The sequence below is a fragment of the Chrysochloris asiatica genome, unplaced genomic scaffold (genome assembly GCF_000296735.1).
Source record: "Chrysochloris asiatica unplaced genomic scaffold, ChrAsi1.0 scaffold00128, whole genome shotgun sequence".
NCBI lineage: Eukaryota > Metazoa > Chordata > Mammalia > Afrosoricida > Chrysochloridae > Chrysochloris > Chrysochloris asiatica.
In genome coordinates this window covers 6,373,371-6,395,435 of record NW_006408646.1, presented here as the reverse complement: position 1 = coordinate 6,395,435, position 22,065 = coordinate 6,373,371, and the positions used below count along the sequence as shown (strand labels likewise).

At 47.7% G+C, this 22,065-nt stretch overlaps 1 protein-coding gene across 2 annotated transcripts in view; it reads left to right on the top strand.

The window, feature by feature from the left end:
- ASCC2 (activating signal cointegrator 1 complex subunit 2) overlaps positions 1 to 11,556 on the top strand; it is a 40,033-nt gene extending 28,477 nt beyond the window's left edge. For both annotated transcript variants that reach the window (XM_006869230.1, XM_006869229.1), the window contains 7 exons: positions 366 to 485; positions 4,518 to 4,523; positions 8,361 to 8,454; positions 8,532 to 8,662; positions 9,430 to 9,529; positions 10,353 to 10,432; positions 11,385 to 11,556. In XM_006869230.1, the coding sequence (XP_006869292.1) occupies positions 366 to 485; positions 4,518 to 4,523; positions 8,361 to 8,454; positions 8,532 to 8,662; positions 9,430 to 9,529; positions 10,353 to 10,432; positions 11,385 to 11,556 (703 nt within the window). The remainder of the gene's footprint in view (positions 1 to 365; positions 486 to 4,517; positions 4,524 to 8,360; positions 8,455 to 8,531; positions 8,663 to 9,429; positions 9,530 to 10,352; positions 10,433 to 11,384) is intronic.
- The last annotated feature ends 10,509 nt before the right edge of the window (positions 11,557 to 22,065 follow it).

Sequence of the window (22,065 nt, the reverse complement as noted above, 5' to 3'; positions counted from 1 at the left end):
TTGGACACACTTCTCATCCACTTTGTGCCACATTTTACAAAGGGCACTGAGGTTCAAAAAGGTTAGGTGACCCTAGGTACCAATCTCATAAAGCCATCCTAAGCATTCAGTGAGAGAAGGAGCTTTCACGGCACAGAAAGCAGACCTGAGTGACTGACACATCTGGAATAAGGTGAATATTGCTGAGGGGTGGCTGTGTAGCCAGGCAGGTCCACCTTCCCCTGGAAGTTGTTGAGATTGTAATCCTGATGTGGCCATTGAAGAGGAGTGAAGGATTCAGTGGACATCAGTGGTGGGGGGAAGTGGAGTGCAGGTAGGTGTCAGCTGGGCTGGCCCCCTTAAATTGATTTCCATGCTGTCTCCAGACAGGCGAGACCAAACCCAACAACCCTGTTGGCATCTCGTCACAATGTCTTCCAGAATGACGAGTTCGACGTATTCAGCAGGGACTCGGTGGATCTGAGCCGGGTGCACAAGGGCAGGAGGTGAGTGCAGTGGGGCCCTAGTACCACAGTTTCAGAAGGAATAGAAGGGCCCCTGGTGTTAGAGAACTGGCCATAGAGGTTGAGACCTGAGGTCCCTTCAGATGGGGAATCTCCCTGCCACACCTGCGAGAGGACCCATTACCTGCGGATCCCAGCAGGTAATGCGTCAGACTCTGTGAGTCACTAAGTGACTCGAACTTACTGACAGGAGATAGCCAGAGGACCCAAAAATATCCTCTTTCCCTGTTGTCTAAAATGATTTGATGCCCTGACCATGAATCACTGAGTAAGTCCTTGACCTGGCTTTGCCTGTTGCTGTCTGCTAGCGAGTCTGTTCCGACTCATGTTGTTAAGTGCCATCGAATCAGTTCCGACTCATAGCAACCCTGTCTAGGGTTTCCGAGGAGCAGCTGGTGGGTTTAAACTGCCTACCTTGTGGTACAAACTGACCTTTGAATCCAGTGCATCATCCTGTAGCATACCATGACTGAGGGGGAGTCCAAGGCTATGAATTTTTCTGGGAGTAGAAAGCCTCATCTGTCTCTCATGGAGCAGCTAGTGGATTCAAGCCCAACGCATAACCCACTACGCTACATTTGGCAGAAGGAAAAGCATAAGGCCCTGTCCTCAGGGTGGTGGTGGAGGTGGAGGAGGAGGAGATGTGTTCAGGGAGTCCTTCAGAAAGTGACTATCACATTTGAAGACCTTCCTACCTCACTTTGGTTCATGCCCTTCCTACTTTTTTGGCATTGAAAACTCCATTCATGATTTATTCATTCGTTCAACAAATATTTGTCCAGTGCTTACAACATTCAGCCTGGATTAGGTGCGGCGGATGGAGTGGGGAGCAAAACAGACAGGGCGCCTGCCCACGTGGAGCTGGCACTAATCAACTCATCAAACACGAGACGCAAAAGTACAAACATTACAAGTACTACAAGGTGGAGGTGTGTGGGGTCCAACGTCTCCAACTGGGGCTTCAACCAGGCAGGAATGTCCTCTGAGAAGGAACACTTGACTGAGAGCTGAGGGGTCGTTTTCTTATCAGGGAAGGTGAGGCTCTCCAAGCAGATTCAGCAGTAGGGGTAGTGGCCATGAGACTAAGGTCCTGGGAGCTGACCCCTTTTGTTTTGAAATGCTCTCCTGGCTCTGGACTGGGGAGCTGAGTGGACATGGGGACAGTGGTGGATAGAGAGCATAGTAGAGAATGGCAGAGTTAGACACGATACCTGTCTCCCAGTTTCTCCCGAGGTGTGTTCATGGAATCTGGACCTGTGGGGTCCACTGCACAAGTGCAACCTGCCCCCTCCTCTATAAGGGTCAGAGAGGCAAGGACCCCTTCCCTGTTGTAGTTGGCTCCCCAGGGGCAGAGGGGCAGGTGGCAGCTTGGGCTGAGGCCCCATTCTGTGTCTCCTCCCCAGGCTGTCCCATGAAGGAAGACTGGCTAGTTGAGGACTTGGGGAGTAGGCCCAGGGCAGCTGTGATGCCATCTGGCTGACTGAACAGGAAGCAGTCCCAAACTGCTCAGTCACATACATTGCAACATCTCAGCTCCCAGCCCGGACAAAGATGTTATCCTGCATCAGAGGCCAGACAGCGTGACTCCTGAGAGGCTCCTGCTATGGAGAGTGGGACAGACAAGGCCCCAGGCTAGTAGAAGGCCAACCTCCAGCTCCAACCCAAGGAGCCAGGTTGCTCAGGCCTTCTGAGCTCAGGCATATCTGTCAGCGACCTTTCCCCTTGACGGTCTGTGAGTTTGTCCTGGACCTGTAATGTTATGAGGTTGTGCTTCACTCCCCCTTCCCCCCGCATCACACACAGTCACCCAAGAGCATCTGCCAGGGGGCTGATCCCAGCTGTCAGGGTCACAGAGGGGCTGGCACTGAGGCAACAGTGATTCTGCTCCAGGGGCCAGGCTGAGTGTGGCCAGCAGTGTTTACTGAACTCACTGTGCTCAGTGACCTGAGGGTAGGGATTGAGAAGAGGCAAAGCCTTCATTCATGGGCTCCTTATTGATTCATTCAGCAAATATTTATTCAGCAGCTTACTAGCACTGATCCTATGCTAGACACCAGGGAGACAAGAGTGGACAGGGCAGCCAGGCCTCACCCTCAAAAGACGAGAGACTGTGAGAAAGACTCAGAACACTAAACAGAGAAGGTAGGCTGGTGGGTCAGCTGCAGGAGTTTGACCCCACCTGGTAGTGTTGTGGTTATAAATTGGGCTGCTAACCTCAAGGTCAGCAGTTCTAAACTACCAGCTGCTCTGCAGAAGAAAGACGAGGCTTTCTGCTCCCATAAAGATTTACAGCTTTGGAAACCCTGTACAGGGTCACTATGAATTGGAATCGGCTCCACGGCACATAACCACCACCACCAGGGAGCATAAAAGAAATGAAATTGCTTGGCCAACCATACTTAGTTAAAATATGCACATGTTGAATCAGATAAGGTGTTTATAGCTTCAGGTGACTGAAAGTGTGCTTGATGCCTATGTTGTCAGGAAACCTCATCCTTCATGTGACAGGGAGTTGCAAGGTAACCGCAGGTTGAAGCTTGGTTAACCTAGGGTCATAGAGACATCATGGGGTACTGCATCTTTCTGTCTCTTGGTGCCTACAGCCATTCCAGGTATCCCCTCCAGAAACAAGCATCGAGAGAAAGTCTGTAACAGGCCTTTCTGTATCTCTATTAAGAAACCAGGAAGCCTTTCCCAGAAGTTCTCAGCTTCCCCTCACTATCCCATTGAGATAAGTGGGTCACAGGACTGAGACCCAGGGTTCTGGAGGGAGAGGAATGAGCAGAATGAGTCTATTACCAAGGGACACAAGATGTGGAGGGGGTTGTAAGGTAGGGTTCCCCTAATTTTTTTTTTTTTTTAGCCTTTATATTGTGAATTGAATGAAGGTTTACAGAGCAGATCATCAGTTTTATGTTCAACAAACCATATGGTTGCAATACTCTTCATGTACCAACAGTTAACAGTCTTTACCTCTATTCACTTTTTAACTACTTCATTCCTCCCTGGGTCTCCTGCCACCTTCATCCTTCCCTGCTGACCTCCCTCATGTTGTATATTGCCTGCCCTGTCACCCATGTTAACATGTGTCTACCCTCTAGCCCTTAGCCCGTGAATAATTTCCCCTCCACCATCATAGATTGTTTTTTTTTTTTTTATCAAGAACTTCTTACAACATTGGTTTCATACAATGTTTGTTTTTTTGTGATTGACTAATTTCACTCAGCATAATATCCTCCAGGTTCAGCAACGTTATGAAGCATTTCACAGATTCATCATTCAACGTTTTGTAGTATTCTATTGTATGCACCAAAGTTTGTTGTACTGTTTTTCAGTTGATGGGCATTTAGGCTGTCTCTTTTTTGTTGTTTTTTTTTATGTCTCCTGTAGACAGTATATTGCAGAATATACTTATCCATCCTGTTTTCTTATCCATTCTGCTCTTAGTGTCTCTTGACTGGTACATTTAATCCATTGACATTCAGTGTAATTATTATTAGGTATGAATTGATTGTTACCATTTTTTCTGGGTTTTTTTGTTTGTTTGTTTGTTTTTTGTGGTGCTACTGGATTCTTTGTTCCACATAATTTTCTATGCTGAGTTCATGTTTGTGGGTTGTCGTTTCATTTTTATTTCTGTTGTTTATATTTACTAAATCTTTCTGATTTTCCTCTTTTATAGTTTTTATGTGCAGGTGTATTATTTTTCTCTAAGGCTACCCTGTAATTTATTAATTATTTCCCTGCTTAAAGCAGTATGTTTTATCTTGAAATCTACTGACTTCCTTGTCATTTGGAAGTTCTGTATCTACACTCAGTATTTCCCCTAAGTCTTCTGGACTAAAAATTTATACCCCAGATGATAACAAGTGTTCCTCCTAGAAAATATGTTATGGCCCAAAAAGCCTGTACCATCTGTCTGCCTTCTAGAGAATCAGAACACATTAACACAGGAAGTCTCTGACAAGTCCTGCAGTGAAAAAAAAGCAGATTCATTTTATTGAACCCAACAAGTACCAGGTTCACTTGGATACATCTTACTTCATCATCTTGTTAACCCCTGTAGGCACGTTCTGGGAGAAGGACACGGAGATCCAGGGAAGATAAGGGACTTGCCCATGATACAGGGCTCAGAAACCTCGTAAAGCCTCCAGTCAGGAAACAGTGCTCTGGCCCTAGCGCCACCTGCTAGCTGCTGTGTGACCTTAGGAAGGTTGCTCTGCTTCTCTGAATTCTGAGTCCTCACCTGGAAAAGGTGGGATGGAGAGTAGAAGTTCAAAGACAGGAGTCACCCCCTGAGGGTCAATCTGAGTTGGGTTTAGAAGGATAGGCCAGAGGAGGGAGCCTTCATGCTCCCTGGGCCACCACCATCTAGTAGGAGACCAAGGATTCCACCTCCACCTTCCCAAAAGACTGTCTCCAAAGCCACTGTTGTCTATGTTTCCAGACTTGTCTAAAGTGTTGGCACCCCGATAAGCCTTTCCCTATCTATGATTGATTTTGTGCCTGATTATCTGTTTCCTTCCTGCTTCCAGATGAGGTCATGGCACCAGAGCTACACCTTGCTGGAGGGCTGCCCAGGGCACTGGGCTCCACTTGTCCCCACCTGCATCCTCTCCCAGGCCCTCCTGGGGTGGGTAGGGTATGTCAGGGAGCCAGGCATCTAGAATCTATCCTGTGAGAACCAGGGACAGAATAAACCAGGGGCCATGGGTGGAGAACACCACTCATTCATCCTGGTCTAGCCCAGATTCTAGCTCTTAGTAGATGTCCAGAGTATGTTCCTCCTGAGGGTCCTGATTGGACCCTTTTCACTTCCTGTCTGCTTCCAACCTGTTTTGAGGCCAGTCACGGTCCACTTTCCTGGTGTGAGGAGGAAGATTCCTGTGTACCAAGGGTTTTCCCTGTCCCAGAGCAACTGCACCCCTCTGTCCACTAGGGAGGGAAGCTTTCCATCACCCAGGCCCCCAGCTGGCCCCCGAGCCAGGGCACGTCCCTCTCCCTCTGTGTCACCATTTCTCCAGGCTCACATATCTCTGTTATGCACATTTCGTGTGTCCTTGGCTACCATTTACCTGTTATCCCACTAGAATGTGAGTTCCAACAGGGGCCAAACCATAGCTGTTGCTTTTCTGACTCTTCCCCTAGCTGAGCCCAAGGCCTCTGCCTGGCACTAGGAGTCCTTAGAAAAGACATATGGAAGAGAGCCCAAGTCTTGCAGGCCACACGAGGCTGCAGGCCCCACAGGCCCCAAACAGCCCAGCCAACTCAGGGGCCTGCCTCTCCCGGCACCCAAAGTCAGTTAATAGATGATTTTATGGAAGCTGTGGAGGACTATGTAGGCTTTGTGTTTCTTCTGCCCTACCCTCGATACATTCCAGAGACCTGAGTTCACAGCTCAGCTGGGTTTTCTTATCCAGCATCTTGCAAATTTCCTCTCCAGGTCTAGAAGCTACATTCCCCAAGCTGGTGGGTGTGTCTGACAAATCAGCTTTGTCCATAGGTATGAAAAGTCCTGAGTCAAGAGACAGTTCCCACTACAGATGTGCTACATGGCCCTTCCCTTCCCTCTATCGCACCTGATTTTCCTCACCTGTGACATGATGGGAGCTGGCCTGACCAACTTTTTCTTCTGGTGAAATCTGACCAGAAACTCAAACTATAAAACAGAGGAGACCACTGTGAGGGTGAGAAGAGGAGGCCAGGGACCCCTTAAACTTGTATTTGTTTGAAAATATTCAAACATTGTCAGACCTACAAAAAAAAAGACATCTCCTATCCCTCCCACAGCACACTCAGCTGGGCTAAATATTTAATTCATGGCCACAGAGAACTTAGACACCGTACTGACAGGGCTTAGTATTCAGCTTCAGAAATGTTCAGGGCACAGTTCTTCAGTCAGGACAACTTCTCTGCTGTGTCCACATGCAGGCCTCTCTCTAGTTTTTGACCCCTTGGCCTGGCCACTGCCCTGCTCCAGCGGTGTTACAAAGTTCTCTGAGGGCTGCTGATAAATTCCACTATAAGCCTGAAGGCACTCGACTCTAGCTCCATGGGTCAGCATGCCTAGCACCCCCAATTAAGTTCCTGGAGGCACCCCACTCTGCAGGCAAGCTACCTTCCCAAAGACACTCTGTTTTCTGTGCTCTGTATGGACCTTGCCCCACCACTCTGGCTCTTGGTTCTTCTGCTGCTGCTCCTCCACTATTCCTCCAGTGTCCCTTGGCCAAGGAGGTTCAGTGAACAGGGATCTTGGGGTCCAAAAGACATGCTTCACTCCTGGCTCCTCTTCTTCAATGGTAGTGAGATTTCTAATTCTAAGATGGCTCATTTTATACCCAGCAGGATAGCAAAATTGACCCACCACACCTAGCCCTATTACTAATCACAACTGGATCATAGAATCATCAGCATCTTTCCCCACCTTCTCATACCCAGACCCATCAGAAAAAGTCACTTGGATGGAGTTTACAAAGACTATGACCAGAAAAGGCATTAAGTAATTCACTGCACCACAAGGTCTTTCCTTGAAGTAGCCATTGTCATTTGGTGTGGAACTTACTGGCTGTCTATGTGCACGTTCATACATATGTACATGCCCACCACCCTTCTGTCACTGTGTGGTACTGTGCTGCTTGTGTGTTACTGTGATTCTGGAAGCTATGCCACCAGTATTTCAAACACCTACAGGGTCACCCACTGGGGACAAGTTTCAGTGGCACGTTTACTTCAGAAAGACCTAGCAGTTTGCTTCAAAAACTTAGCCAGTGAAAGCTCTGTGGATCCCAACAGAACATTGTCTGATCAGTGGCATCACCAGAGGATTGTGGGGGTTTAGTCTGTACCCCTAGACACTGTCAGAGGTGATGATACCAAAATGACCCAGGGGTTCATGGTGGTGTCAGGAAAAGGCCACCACGGTGTTGAGGTCACCCATTACCCATTGCAGTACCTAATCTCACCGCCCCCTGCCCCTCACCCATCAGGTGAGTCAGGGTTCAGGCGCCTGGCCTTGGTGCCCACAGTTGGACAGAGAGAGGGTCTCTGCCTTGGCCAATGGGACAGGGAGGTGCCGTAGGAACCATGGGGATGGGGCTAGGAGGGGCAGGGCTATTGGGCGTGGCTCTCACCTATGTTGGGAGGACTGGTGAGTGTCATCATGAGTTACTGCACCAGGTAACACCTACTTCAGTGACACCACTGTGTCTGATACAGTGTTGGAATCTGAACTCCCTAAGTTGGCAGCCTCTCAAAATACATCGTGATTGGACTTGAGCATGTCAGAGTATGCTTGGAGCCGACTTTCTGAGCCAGAGAGACCAGAGTGGATTTAGTTTGCTTTCTGTTTTTCATACAGATGGGATCATACTATATGTATTTTTCTGTAGCTTGCTGATTTTCATTAGTAATAAGCCTTAAAATTCTTTTTCTCATCATTCTCGAAAAGTACCCCGCAACATTCTGTAAGGCAGAGGGAGCAGAGCTATCTTGGCTGTTCCATTCATGATAGGCATTAGTTGCAGGCGATGCTGGGATACAAATCCCTGATAGACCTTTTTTTTTCACTAGGCCAGAGTTTCTTGAAGGAGGCAGTGGGCTAATAAAGGATGTGTGTGTTTTATATTTGAAAAGCTACTCTTGGGGTGCCCTCCCAAGCAGCTTGAGCCATTGCCATATGGCAGGGTGGGCAAATGAGGGGAAGGGTGCCGTGCTGAGAGGAGAATCAGGAGCATCACCAAGAGTGAGAGCCCCATCCCTGCACACCCTGACCAGCATTTGAGAGCATCAGCTGTCCATGGGTGCCTGGACCCTGATGGCCTGCCTTCATCTCTCCCCTGTTACTTTTTCAAACACCAGGAAGGAAGAGAACACACGGAGCCTGCTGAATGACAAGCGAGCGGTAGCAGCTCAGAGGCAGCGCTATGAGCAATACAGCGTGGTGGTAGAGGAGGTAGGTGGCTTCCAGACTGGGGTTAGAAGACCTGACTGGCCCCTAGGCCTCTCCAGCCCACACTTGTGCCATTACAGGTGCCCCTGAAGCCTGGGGAGGACCTTCCCTATCGTGGTGATGACTACGAGGACGAGTATGATGACACGTATGATGGCAACCAAGTGGGCGCCAATGATGTGGACTCAGATGACGAGCTCATCAGTCGCAGGTGAGGCCAGGGGGTGGGTGGGGTTCCAGGGACACAGCGGCTCCATGCCAGTGAGGCGCCCCTACTGTGGTCTCTGATAGTATGAATGCGGAAGCCCTGTTCCTCTTCACGCTAGCAAGTCAGTGACAGAATCAGGCCGCCTGACCCCTTGCCCAGTGCTCCCTTCACCCACAGACCACCACCTCCTTTGGTTGGCCCAGCCCAGTCTGAGTGGGACAGCATTTATGAGGAAGCTTCAGAAATTCCATTATCTTTTCATTCTTTTCTGCCAGGAACTTTTGAAACCCCTGCATAACTGGTCTCACACTTAAACAAAACCAAGCCCTCTACCATAAAGTCAATTCCAACTCATAGCAGCCCTGTACAGGGTTTCTGAGACTAAGTTTTAAAAACTTTGTCTTTCTCCTACGGACTGGCTAGTGGATTTGAACTGCCGACCTCATGTTTCACAGCCCAATTCTTATCCTACAGCTCACAAGGGTTCCTTTGGTCTCTCACAGTAATTTTTTAATTGCAGAAAACTTTTCCTAAGACAGTGTCATCAGCATACTGTGAATACAGAGAAAAAGAAAGCTATTCTAGCTGACTGAAAGGAGGGATAGAGACTCCAGAGTCCCAGCTCAGATAGAAGCAAGACCCTGTAGCTAGCCCTTGTTCCCTCAGAGATTTCTAGGGCTGGAATTGCTGGATGGTTTGTCCCCCACCTCCTAAGCAGCCCTTTCCCAGGTGATTCCCTTTTCCTTGATGTACTCTCTCTCCTCCCTCAGACCCTTCACCACCCCTCAGGTGCTGAGAACCAGAATGCCCAGGGAAGGGCAGGAGGATGAGGACGATGAGGAGGAGGAGGCTGAAGAGGAGGCCCCCAAGGTATCTCAGTGTCAGGGTGGGCAGATGAGGGGAAGGGTGCCTTGCTGACAGGAGAATCAGAAACATTGCAGCCCCGGCCTTTCCTGTGCTGCCCCAGCATTACTGCCTGACATCTGCCGGGAATGCTGCTGGCTTCCAGCTCACCTCCAAAGCCAGGCTGAGCCTTTGAACTACGAGTTTTAGGTTGCCTGGGGGCCAGGAAACTTTAAGGGTCCCTGGGCAGCAGCATTTCTGAAAATCAGACTAGAGCTAGTGCTACAGAGCCCTTGGAGGCTGTCTGGGCCAATGGGTTTGAAAAGTCTTTGTAGTAGCTGATTTTTCTTCAAATGAAATCTTGACTAGAATCTCCGTATGTATATTAGACAGGTAAAGATAGCTCTACCTGGTTGAATGGAGTGGCTGCCTAGAACCTTGCCCCTTTTGTCCAGCCAGGCCCTTATGTCACTGGGGTTGACAACTGGCTGTTTCTGGGGCCATCTCACCCTGTAAATCAGTGCAGGGCAGGGTGGAGGTGTGTCTGAGAGGCTCCTCAGCAAAAGTGCCAGCCTTTGTCCTGGGGGCTTTCCTTCTGTCCAGGGACAGAAGGACAGCCCAGATTTGTGTGGAAGATCTTCATTTCCAAATGTGGCTTATTCCATCTTGTTTCTTGGGTTTTGAGCACTGTGAACCTTCTCATCTCCTCCTCAGTGCCTCCCATTTGTCATCGTCCTATTCCACCAATGGTGCCCCCACTGAGTTTAGCTCTGGGGTATCATCCTGCTGGGCCTGCAGGCTGTCGGGGCCTCAGGATCCCAGTGCTTATCTACCCTCCCTCCCTCCCCAGCCCGACCATTTCGTGCAAGACCCTGCAGTGCTGAGGGAGAAGGCAGAAGCAAGGCGCATGGCTTTCCTTGCCAGGAAGGGGTGAGCATTCATTCTGGTGGGAGGGAACCCACCAACCTAAGTGCTCTGTATGTATTAATTTAGACCCCATAGCAATCCTGAGACATAGCTAATGTATGATCCCCATTTTACAGATGAGGAAACTAAGGCCCAAAGACATTAAGTAATCTGCCAAAGGTGGGGGTGGTGGTGAGACTGGAGCCAGGTGACCTGGCTCTGTCCACGGCTACCTGGTGTGAGATGTGAGAGAGCCAGGCAGACGGACAGACAGACATGCAGCCTTTATGGCTGAGAGAGGCATGGTGGAGCAGGGGTGTTTATGCATGAGTTTGTCATGTGAGATGACAGAAAAGCAAGACAGCACAGGGTATGGCCAGGGAGGGGAGTCACCCGGTATGGCTGAGGGCAGCTGGAAGAGGAGACCCAGCAACCCCTCTAAGGTCTTTCCATGACTAAATGATCCAGAGGGGCCAACCCCTGCTGGGTATAGAGGGCCTCACCACAGAGGGAAGCTATTTGGATCTCATTTGAGGGCAATGGGGAGCCATGGAAACTTGTTGAGCAGAGTAGCTCTGATTCCTCATCCATCCCAACCCCCTGAGCATGGAGCTGGAGGTCCCAGCAGTTTGAGGTGGTCTGAAAGGGTCCAGGACATGCTTGTGAGTCTACTGGGTCTTTGGAAGCCACCAAACCACACCATCTCCTTTGCTTGTGTGAGGTGCCGTCAGCCTGCTAGCTCCTCCTCCCAAACAGCCCATGTGGAGGCAAGGCCCCAAGTAAAGAGAACATCTGACATGGGACTGGCCATGGGTTCCCTGCAGCTCTGCCCCTGTTGGGACCCTGAAGTGGGGATGTGGGTGTCCTGTTATGGTCTGTGTGTCCTCTCCCAGTGACATGCGAGGCCCACTGGGAGCTTTCCATCTGACCCTCTTATGACTGATGGGTTCTCCTGAGTGGGTTGCTCCTCACTCAGGTACCGGCACGACAGCTCAACAGCGGTGGCCGGCAACCCTCGTGGCCATGGGCAGACCCGGGAGACAACCCAGGACCGCAGGAAGAAGGAGGCTAACAAGGCAACAAGAGCCAACCACAACCGGAGGACCATGGCCGACCGGAAGAGAAGCAAAGGCATGATCCCATCCTGAGGCCACCATGCCAGGGCCAGCTGGTGGCAGTGGTGCCAGACCCACCAAACTGCTGCATCATAGCCTGGGCCTCCCACCATGGGTGCCATGCTGGGCCCCATTTTCAGCTCAACCCCTCAACAGCCTCAGCTTGCCAGCCCCTGGGAAGACAACCTCACTGCCCACCAACGAGCCAGTGTGAGCGCCTTTGTGCTGACTGAACTCAGTGCCTTATCCCATAGCAGAGGACTCATAGGCCGGCAAGCACTGGTGGGAAAAAGGTGGGGATGGAGCCCCAAAGTGACCCCAAACCTCAGCAGCAAAACACCACCTCTTTTTCCCTGAACAGAAAACCTATACATTAAAAAAGCAAAAACAAAAGGCCTGCACGTCAAATTTTCGAACCTTTCAAGCATGACCCGTGATGTGCTTGATACCCACTCCACTACATCCCACTCTTCAGTGACAGCTGCTCTCATTTTAACCCCTCCCACCATTGCTCCTGCCTTGGTCTGACCTGGAGGGCGCCTACCCCTGTCTCTCAGTCAGCCCTGATGCCTTCCACCTGAGAAGCTAGGGACGCACAGAGCTGAAGCTGGCAGTCTTAGTTCCCTAGTGCTAGTAGAACAGAAAGGAACTCTGGTAGTATAGTGGTTACAAGTCGGACTGCTAAGGTCAAGGTCAGCAGTTCGACACTACCAGCTGTTCCATGTGAGAAAGATGAGGCTTTCTGCTCCTTTACTGTAAAGAAATTTACAACCTCAGAAACTATATACAGAGCCGACTCAACAGCACACCACTAGAACAGAACCAAAAGCCCACGGGGGTGGGAGGGGGTTGCCTTTAACAAGCAGAAATGTATTCTCTCACAGTTTAGGAGGCTAGAAGCCCAAGTTGAAGATGCCGGCTCTAGCGGAAGGCTTTCTCTGCCTGCTCTGGAGGAAGGTGCTTGTCCCTTCAGCTTCTGCTTTGGAGATCTCCACGTGTCTGGGCATCTGTCTTCCCCATCTCTGCTCGCTCACTTCTCTGTATCAAAAGAGACTGACTGAGTCAAGGCACACCTGTACCTGTACCTGCCTCATTAGCATAATCTTGCCCATTCCCAAAAGGGATTATAACCACAAGCATAAACCGAAATCCTAACACACTGCCAGTCAGTTGATGCCAACTCATAGGGACCCATATAGGGTTTCGGAGGCTGTAAAGCTGAAAGCATCGTTCTCTCCTAGAGCGATGGGTTTAAACTGCTGTCCTTGCAGTTAGCATTCCAGTGCTTATCTGACAGCGCCACCAAGGGCCCTTTACCACACACACAGAGATTAGGATTTACACCTGGTGTAGTGCTGTAGGATAAGCACTGGACTGCTAACCACAAGGTCAGCAGTTCAAATCCACCAGCTGATCCTCAGAAACTGAAGGATGATGACACTTAACAACTTAATCCATAAGAGTAGCTTCCCAGGCCACAGCTGGAAGTGATAGAACAGGGACTGGGCTCTGAGTATGACCACTGGCCATGGTAGGGTCTGAGACCCCGATAGGTGGTGTTCCCACAGCTAGCCCACAGACACTCCATCAGCAGCAGAGCCAATGCCAAAAAGAACACATGCAGGCTTCTTGCCTCCCAGTTGTATGTAGACTCTTCTCAAACCCTCCAAGATCAAAGACATTAAGAAGCCAGGATGTTAAAGGCCTGGCTCCTCAAAGCCCCATCCTTCCCAGTCCTAGCCATCCAGCAACTAGTATGGCAGCAGCTGTCAGTTATCCTGATTTCAGTTCCTTCCAGAACATTGCTAATCAATGGGGGATCAGCAGTGGGGCATTTGCTGGGCTGATCCTAGCCCAGCCTGGCATGGAGCCCATTAGCGAAAGCCAGGGTCCTAGCTCAGCTAGACCCTGACAGATGGACCTCAATGCTAGTGCCATGTATCTGCACGTGGTTAAGATGTGCGTCTGAAGCAGAGAGGCAGACAGGTGCTTGACGAATGGGTTCTGTTAGGTCAGCCTGCACAAGTGAAAATCAATAGCAATCCCTCTGTGTCACACCAGTTCGCTCAGTGCATTTGAGATGCAGAGCAGGGATGGGCTGTTTTCCTCCCCTCGTGTTGCTAAATGAGCAGATCAGGCTCAGCGTTAGCCATCCTGACAGGCAGCAGAAGCAAGCAGACTGAGCTGCTCAGACTCAGTCCCTGCCTCTGGAGGGAGGGCGGGACGGAGAGCTCCTGGGCATTAGTTAACCTGTCTTGCCTGCTACTGTTCATAACACTCCTTAACCTTCATTCTGTCACCTGTACCTCCTGACCACCAGGAGCCTCACTGTAACATCACAGTTCAAAGGACTGGAAAAGACAAGAACAATCTTTAAAATGCTTTAGAGTAGAGTGCCAGGTCAAACGTCATCTCCTCTGAAGAACTACCTGCCTTCTCCTTTCAGACCTCGAAAGTACTCATTCAGGGATGCCTTTAAGCAGCTGACAGAATGGTGCTAGTACACACACCCCTTCACCTCTTGGGGTCTCAGTCTTGATGAGTGTGTTCAAATGGTTTCCACTTAGTGTTAGTGCAGGTTGCAGGAGAGAGAGCTCACGCTTTAAGATGGACAATTGCAGACCTGTTCTAGGGGAAGCCAGTGGGGATCCCTGAATCTTGCTTGGTCACTGGAACTCATCTCCAGTGCTGCTCCTAGGCAGGCATTTTTAAAGTACCTTCTCTGTGCCCTTGTAGGCATTTCCCCAGGAGACTTGTAAAGCTTTGTGCTTTCTAAAGGACTTAGGTTTGAGTGTCTTTGTTTCTAGTTCACAAATGGCAGTGATGGTAAACCCACCCACTGCCGTCTAGTCAATTCCAACTCACAGCTACCCTAGACCACAGGGTTTCTGAGACTGTAAACTTTACGGAAGCAGACAGCCTCATCTGTCTCCCGCAGAGCAGTAGGTGGATGTGAACCACCAAACTTTTGGTTAGCCACCCAGTGCTTAACCCACTGTGCCTTAGCAGAAATGGTAACTGTGTTTATGTAGTGCCCCTATGCCTTTGTGAGGTGAGTGAGATACATCCTGTCATGGTTTATAGAAAGGACCCAGGAGCCCTGGAAGGGCTGTGAGTTGCAGCTAAGCATAGCCTGAAAGTAAATGATTGACAAGAACCTTTGTGTCCCTGCCACACTAGGAACTTGGGTTGAACAATACAGGGGAGTGGAGAGGAGCAGGGAGAATGACCAAAACTAGCACCAAAAATGTAGGGAGGTATTGTGTAACCCTTTAAAATGACATCAGTAGAACCTGGAGGGCATTATGTTGAATGAAATTAGTCAAATCACAAAAGGACAAATAGTGTATGAGACCACTGATATAAAAAAAGATTTTCTTGATGAACAAAACAGTCTATGATGGTTATGGGTGCCCAGGGTGGGGAGGGAAAATGATTCACAGGCTAGAGGGCAGACACATCTTAACATGGGTGGCAGGACAGGCAGTATACAAGAGGGGTTGGCAGAGGAAAGATGAAGGCAGCAGGAGACACAGGGAGAAGTGTAAGAGTTAAAGTGAATAGAGGTAAAGACTGTTAACTGTTGGGACATGGAGGGGATTGCAGTCATTGTAATGAGACGAAGGATATGATTTGTTGAATGTAAAACTTATCTGCTCTGGAAACCTTCACTCAATTCACAGTAAAAAGTTTAAAGATAACAAAAATAAAATTACGTCCATAAAGACTTGGTGTTGTTGTTAAGTGCCATCGAGTTGATTCCAACCCATAGCAACCCTGTATAGGGTTTCCAAGGAGCAACTGGTGAGCTTGAACCACCGACCTTGCAGTTCAAATGACTTGCAGTCTGACGCATTAACCCACAGCACCACACCAGGACTCCTAAAGACTTGGCAGTGGCATGGAAAACTGAGTGTTGAAGAATAAATTTGAAAGCAGATTTCACAATGGTGATGCACCATGATTGTGAATTTTTTTTTTAATGCATACAAATCAAGTCTGAAAGGGAATAAATGAAAATGGTGACAAGAGTGTGAATGATGCGGATGGTGAGACAGTGGTTAGTAATAATAAGAAAAAAGCTCTAAGTGTGCCCTTGTCAGAGTTCTTTACTTATTATTATTTCAAGTGGACAGATGAGCATCAGCACAAGTGGGGTGGTGGTCCCCAACCCTGCCTTTTCACAAGATGGCCTGAGGTCATACAGTTAGCAAGTGGCCAAGGGGATTCAGCCCAAGATTGCCTCCTAAAGTCTTAACTCCTGAGATTCATTCCTGCCATTGTGCTCTTCTACTCACCCTAATAAACACGAAGGTGCTTTGTTATAATAATCTTACTGTTTCTACAATGAAAAAGACGAAAGCACAAGTAAATAGCTGTAGAACAGGAAAGGATAGGAAATCCCATTTCATCAAGCCAGACTGATGGGACTCCTGTTACATGTATGTTAGACCATTTGATGTTGTCCTACAGTTTTGAGACGTTCTGTCCTCCCTACCCCATCCCTTTTTGCCCCAATCTTTTTTCTCTTGTGTTTTCAAATTCACTTATCCTTCAGTCTATTGTGCCTAGTCTGTTGTTAAGCCCACAGATAAATTCTTTGCTTTTACCTCCAGTCCTTCTCTGGAGGAGAGGGGGAAGGGATGGGGGTAAAGCGTTCTCAACTGAGATGGTGACAGCAAAGCCTAGGGAGCATTAAGACCTTGGAATAGGGGTCAAGAGACTGAAAAAGTCCAAGGGTCCAGGGTAAGGGTGGATGTTGAGGGGTGGCAGAAAGGGAGTGAGCCCTAGAATTAGCACTACATGGCAGGCTAGGCCAGAGCCTAATCAATTGTCCAGCGCAGCAGCTATTAGTGCTAGGGGATAATCACGACTTTGGGGAATGAAGGGTCAGCCTGACAGAGTTTCAAGGAAGAACAAGAAAATCCATCTATACCACACACATGCTTATCAGGTATCTGCTGGTTATCAGGTACTGTGTCAGGCACGAGTGAGAAAGACTCAGCTCTTGCCCTCAGGGAGCTGACAATCCAATGGATGAAATAAATCATTAATCAGACACTTTGGAGACATTGTGAGAGTTGTTCTAGGTCTTTGAAAGCAAATGAATGAATAAGTAGAGTAGGAAGGAAAAGGGGCAAGATCATCAGAAAGAGGCCAAGAACAAAGCAGAGTGGTTGCAGTGTCAGGAAGTAGCCAAGAGGTCAAGCAGGTGAAGGCTGGCTGGCTCCTGGACTTGGCAATGAGGCTTGCTGGAGCCCCTGCATTAGCTTTGTCAAGAAGCAGAAGGGAGGCAGCTGAGGGGGAATTGGGAGATGAGGATGAGAAGAAGGTAGGAAAGTGGGCCCTTCTTGAACTTGAGTGAAAACAGGAAGAAAGGACTTAGAGTTGAGGTGGAAGGGTTCACACCTTCTAAAATGCTAGGACTGTGTTGTGAAGGTTGGAACTCTAGGACTGCCACCCGGAAGGGTCAGCATCCAGTGTAGAATGGGAATGGAGCTGGGGCCAAGGCCAGGACCAGGCAGATGCTCCCAGACCAGGGAGGAGCAACCTAGCATGGAATCTTTTTTTTTTTTTTTTTGGTGCTTTTAACTTTAATTTTAAATTGTACTGTGACAATATACATAACAAAATATATGCCATCTCAATAATGCCTGCATGTGCAATTCAGTAACATTGAGTACATTCTTCAAGTTGTACAACCATTCTCCTTATCCTTTACCAAAACATTCCATCACCATGAATATAAACTCAATGTCTCTAAGCAAGCTCCTCCTTTCTCCTTTCCTTCTACCCTAGGTAACCACCAATAACCTCTGGTTTCTCTCTGTCACATGTCTCATATAAGTTACATCATACAATATTCGTCCTTTTCATTTAAATGAATATATTTTGTTTTTTAAGTGTACGTAAAATATTTTTACATTGGTCATTTGTGAAAATATAAGATGTAAATGGGGAGCCACAAGTAGTAGGATAACTGTTGTTGCAGGAAGGATTGTAATCATTGAGATGAAACCAGGTGTATGGTTTGCTGAATGTAGAGCTGATGATCTTGTCTGTAAACCTTCACCCGTATTCGCAATAAAAAAAAACAACCCAACAACTTTGCCCTTGTGCAACTGACTCATTTCACTCAGCCTGGGATTTTCAAGTTTCATCCATGTTATGGCCTGCTGGTACTGGAATTTATCTAGATTCCTCAGCTCTGGGTCAGCAGGGAGGGGACTTACTGGCCAGAGATTGTTGCCATTTTTCAGTCTTGGCCAAGTTAAAAAAGTTTATTCTTTCTGAAGGTTGCCATCTCTGGCTTTTTGTATGTGTGTGTGTATATGTGAGGGAGGCATGGGTCCTTAAAACAAGCATGAAATTCTGACTTCACATCACAGAAAATTCTCTTCCAACAATCAATGATCATCAAAAGAATTTTACACAGATTTGCAGAACCCAGAGGGCCTTAAAAGGCGTTTAGTACTGTGTTTCTTAACCTATTTAAACCTTCAATCTCAGGCCCTTGAATTTCAGATACAGCCCCCCATTCCCTTGGGAGTGGGAAACTTCAGCCTGCTTTAGAATTTATGGGGCCTCTGGGTCTTTCCCATCCAAGGGGCTTTGTCAAGCTTTATTTTCTGTGATCTGTGTTACAAATATGGCAAGTACTTAATTCTTAGTTTTCCAGATTTGAAATGATGACAATGAATATAGTTTTTCTGGCCTCCTGAGCCCGCCCTCAGTACTCTGACACATCTGTTATGGGCTCTGCCATCCCAAGGGGGTGTCATTTGGATGTTCTCCTCCTTAAAGTGCTTTTCATAAGGGAGCCAGGGAGAAAAGGGGACCAGCCCCAGTCATTCCTATAAATTCAAGAATTGTATCTGCAGGGCTTACAAACCTTCCCACCATATCTCCCATCTCCAGATCCGATTTGCTTAGCATTCTTCATATGGGCCTTCTGGGGCCTTGATATATATGCCTGTCCTTTTTATCATTTTTTTTTTCTTTTTCCATAAAGGTAATCTGGGTTCATAAAAAGAGCCCTGGATGAAGAGTCGGGGAGATGGGCCTGGGTCCTCAATTTCAACAAGCTGTGTAACCATGGGCCAGTTACTTTGCTTTTCTGGGACTCAGTTTCTTCTTGGGAGAAATGGGACGACTAGTCTCTTCCTCCCTTGTACCTCATGGGTGATTATGAGGCTCAGGTGAGATCCCAGTTGGGGCCACATAGGAGCCAGACAGAGAAAAAGGCTAGCCCAGTGAGTGTGCATGTGACAGGTACTCTGGGAGCCCAAAGAATCACCCCACCCAAACTTTTTGGGAGCTGAAGCCTCCAGGCCAGGGCACAACACAGACTAAAAATGATCTCACCAAATCCTTGAAACAAAGCCAGGCAGTAGGTAGGATTATAGTCCTAGGATAGAAGTTCAGTCACTTGATTGTGGCTGAGAAGTGGTCTAGTGAGTATTCAAACCCAGATTTGCCAGCCTCTAAAGGAGCTCTGGTAGCGTAGTGGTTATGAATCGGGCTGCGAACCTTAAGGTCAGCGGTTAGAAACTACCAGTCATTCCACTGGAGAAAGATGAGGCTTTCTACTCCCGTAAAGATTTACACCCTCGGAAACCCTGTACAGGGTCGCTATGGGTCGGAACTGACTCGACGGCACTTAACAACAACAACAACAAAGGAGTCTTAAGGAGCTGGTAGCGTAGTGGTTACGACTCGGGTTGCAAACCACAAGGTCAGCAGTTCGAAACTACCAGCTGTTCCGCGGGAGAAAGATGAGGCTTTCTGCTCCCGTAAAGATTTACAGCCTCAGAAACGCTGTACAGGGTCGCTATGAGACAAAACTGACTCCATGGCACATAGCAACAACAAAGGAGTCCTAAGGAGCTCTGGTAGTGTAGTGGTTATGAATCGGGCTGCGAACTGCAAGGTCAACAGTTTGAAACTACCAGCTGTTCTGCGGGGAGAAAGATGAGGCTTTTTGCTCCTGTAAAGATTTACAGCCTCGGAAACCCTGTAAAGGGCCACTATGAGTCGGAACCGACTCCACAGCATATAACCTAACCACCAAAGGAGTCCTGGTGTGGCGCTGTGGGTTAATGCACCAGACTGCAAAGCTGTTTGAACTGCAAGGTAGGCAGTTCAAGCTTACCATCTTCTCCTCGGAAACCCTATACAGGGTAGCTATGGGTTGGAACCAATTCTATGGCACTTAACAACAACAACAACAAAAGAGTCCTGGTGTGGCGCTGTGGGCTAGTGTGTCAGATTGCAGTCATCTGAATTGAAGTGTCGGTGGTTCAAGCTCACCAGCTGCTCCTTGGAAACCCTATACAGGGTCGCTATGGGTTGGAATCGACTCGACGGCAATTAACAATAAAAGCAACAAAGTCCATTCCTGTTGTGGCACTGTGGATTAATGTGCTGGGCTGCAAAGTCAGTTTGAATGGCAAGGTCGGCAGTTCAAGCTAACTGACTGCTCCTCCAAAACCCTATACAGGGAGGGTTTTTATGGGTCAGAACCAACTTAAAGACACTTAACAACAACTACAGGCATTTTGTAAAAAGAACAGGCATATTGAGGCCCCAGAAGGTCCAACAATAAGGTCCACTCCTAGTGTGGCACTGTAGGATCAGGATTGGACTATGAACCACAAAGTCAACAGTTGAAACCCACCAGCTGCTCCTCAGAAACCCTGTCACTATGTATGAGTTGGAACTGACTTGACAGCTCTAGCAGAGCTCACCACAGGAATCCTGGTATAGTACTGGAGGATAAACACTTGACCACAGGTCAGGTTGATGGTTCAAACTCACCAGTCACTCCTTAGAAACCCTTTACAGGGTCACTATGAGTCGGACCTGAGTTGATATCACTTAACAACAACAGAGTCCACCACCTCCTCTGTTGGTTTGTCATACTGTGGTGGCTTGTGTGCTGCTGTGATGCCACCCACTGATATTTTAAATACTAGCAAGATAACCTGTGGTAGGTAGATTTCAGCAGAGCTTCCAGAATAAGACTGAATGTTTACCTACTGAAAATATGATGAAGAGCAGTGGAGCACTGTCAGATATAGTACTAGAAGATGAACCATTCAGGTTGGAAGGGACTCAAAATACATCTGACGAAGAGATAACTTCTCGAAGTAGAGTTGAGCAGGATGATGCTAACAGGGTGAAGCTTTCAGAACCTTCGTTTGTTGATAGGGCACAACTCAAAATAAGGAGAAATAGTTAAAAACATCCATTAATAATCAGAACATGGAATGTTTGTTGTTGTTTTTAGGTGCCATCGAACTGGTATGACTCATAGCAACCTTATATACAACAGAACGAAACACTGCCCAGTCCTGCATCAACCTCACGATCATTTTGAGTTCATTGCTATTGCCACTGACAATCCATCTCTTTGGGGGTCTTCTTGTTTGTTTTTTTTTTTCTGACCCTCTACTTTACTGAGCAGTACTTCCCCAGAGACTGGTCTCTCCAGATAATATATCCAAAGAATGAGACACAAAATCTGACCATCCTAGCTTCAAAGGAGCATTCTAGTAGTACTTCTTCCAACACGGATTTACTTGTTCTTCTGGCAGACCATGGTCCTTTTAAAATATTCTTCCCCAACACCATACTCAAATGCATCAATTCTGCAGCAGTCTTCCTTATTCATTGTCCAACTTTCGCATGCAGGTGAGGCTATTGAAACTACCAGGATTTGAGTCAGGTACATCTTATTCCTTAAACTGACATCTTTGCTCTTGAACAATTTAAAGAAATCTTGTACAGCAGATTTGCCTAATGCAATATGTCGTTTGATTTCTTAACTGTTGTTTCCATAAGTGCTGATGGTTGATCTGAACAAAATGAAGTCTTTGACAACTTCAATCTTTTCTCCATTTATCTTCTTGTTGCTTACTGGTCCAGTGGTGAGGATTTTTCTTTTCTTTACTTTGAGGTGAAACTCATACAGAAGGCTGTGGTCTTTGATTTTTATCAGTATTTCAAGTCCTCTTCGATTTCAAACAAGCAAGGCTGATATCATCTACATATCGCAGGTTGTTAATGAGTCTGTCTCCAATTCTGATGCCACATTTTTCTTCATATAATCTAGTTTCTCATATTATTTGCTCAGCATACAGATTGAGTAAGTATGGTGAAAGAATACAACCCTGGTGTACACTTGTCCTAATTGTCTCCTTGTTCTGTTCAAACAGCCTCTTTGGTCAGGTTCCTCATGAGCACAATTAAGTGTTCTAGAATACTCATTCTATGCTGTATTGTCCATAGCTTGCCATGATCCACACTCAATCAAAAGCTTTTGCTTATTTGGAGTCCTGTGTGGTGCTGGACTGCAAAGTCAGTTTGAACTGCAAGGTTGGCAGTTCAAGCTCACTAGCCACTCCTCAAAAACTCTATATAGGTCCCCTCAGTGCAAACCCCCTTCCAAGACTAAGACTCAACGGAAATACACGCTCTGATTGGTGACCACACTCATCACAGATAGGGGGAAGAGAGGTAAAAGCAGCAATGAAGCGGCAA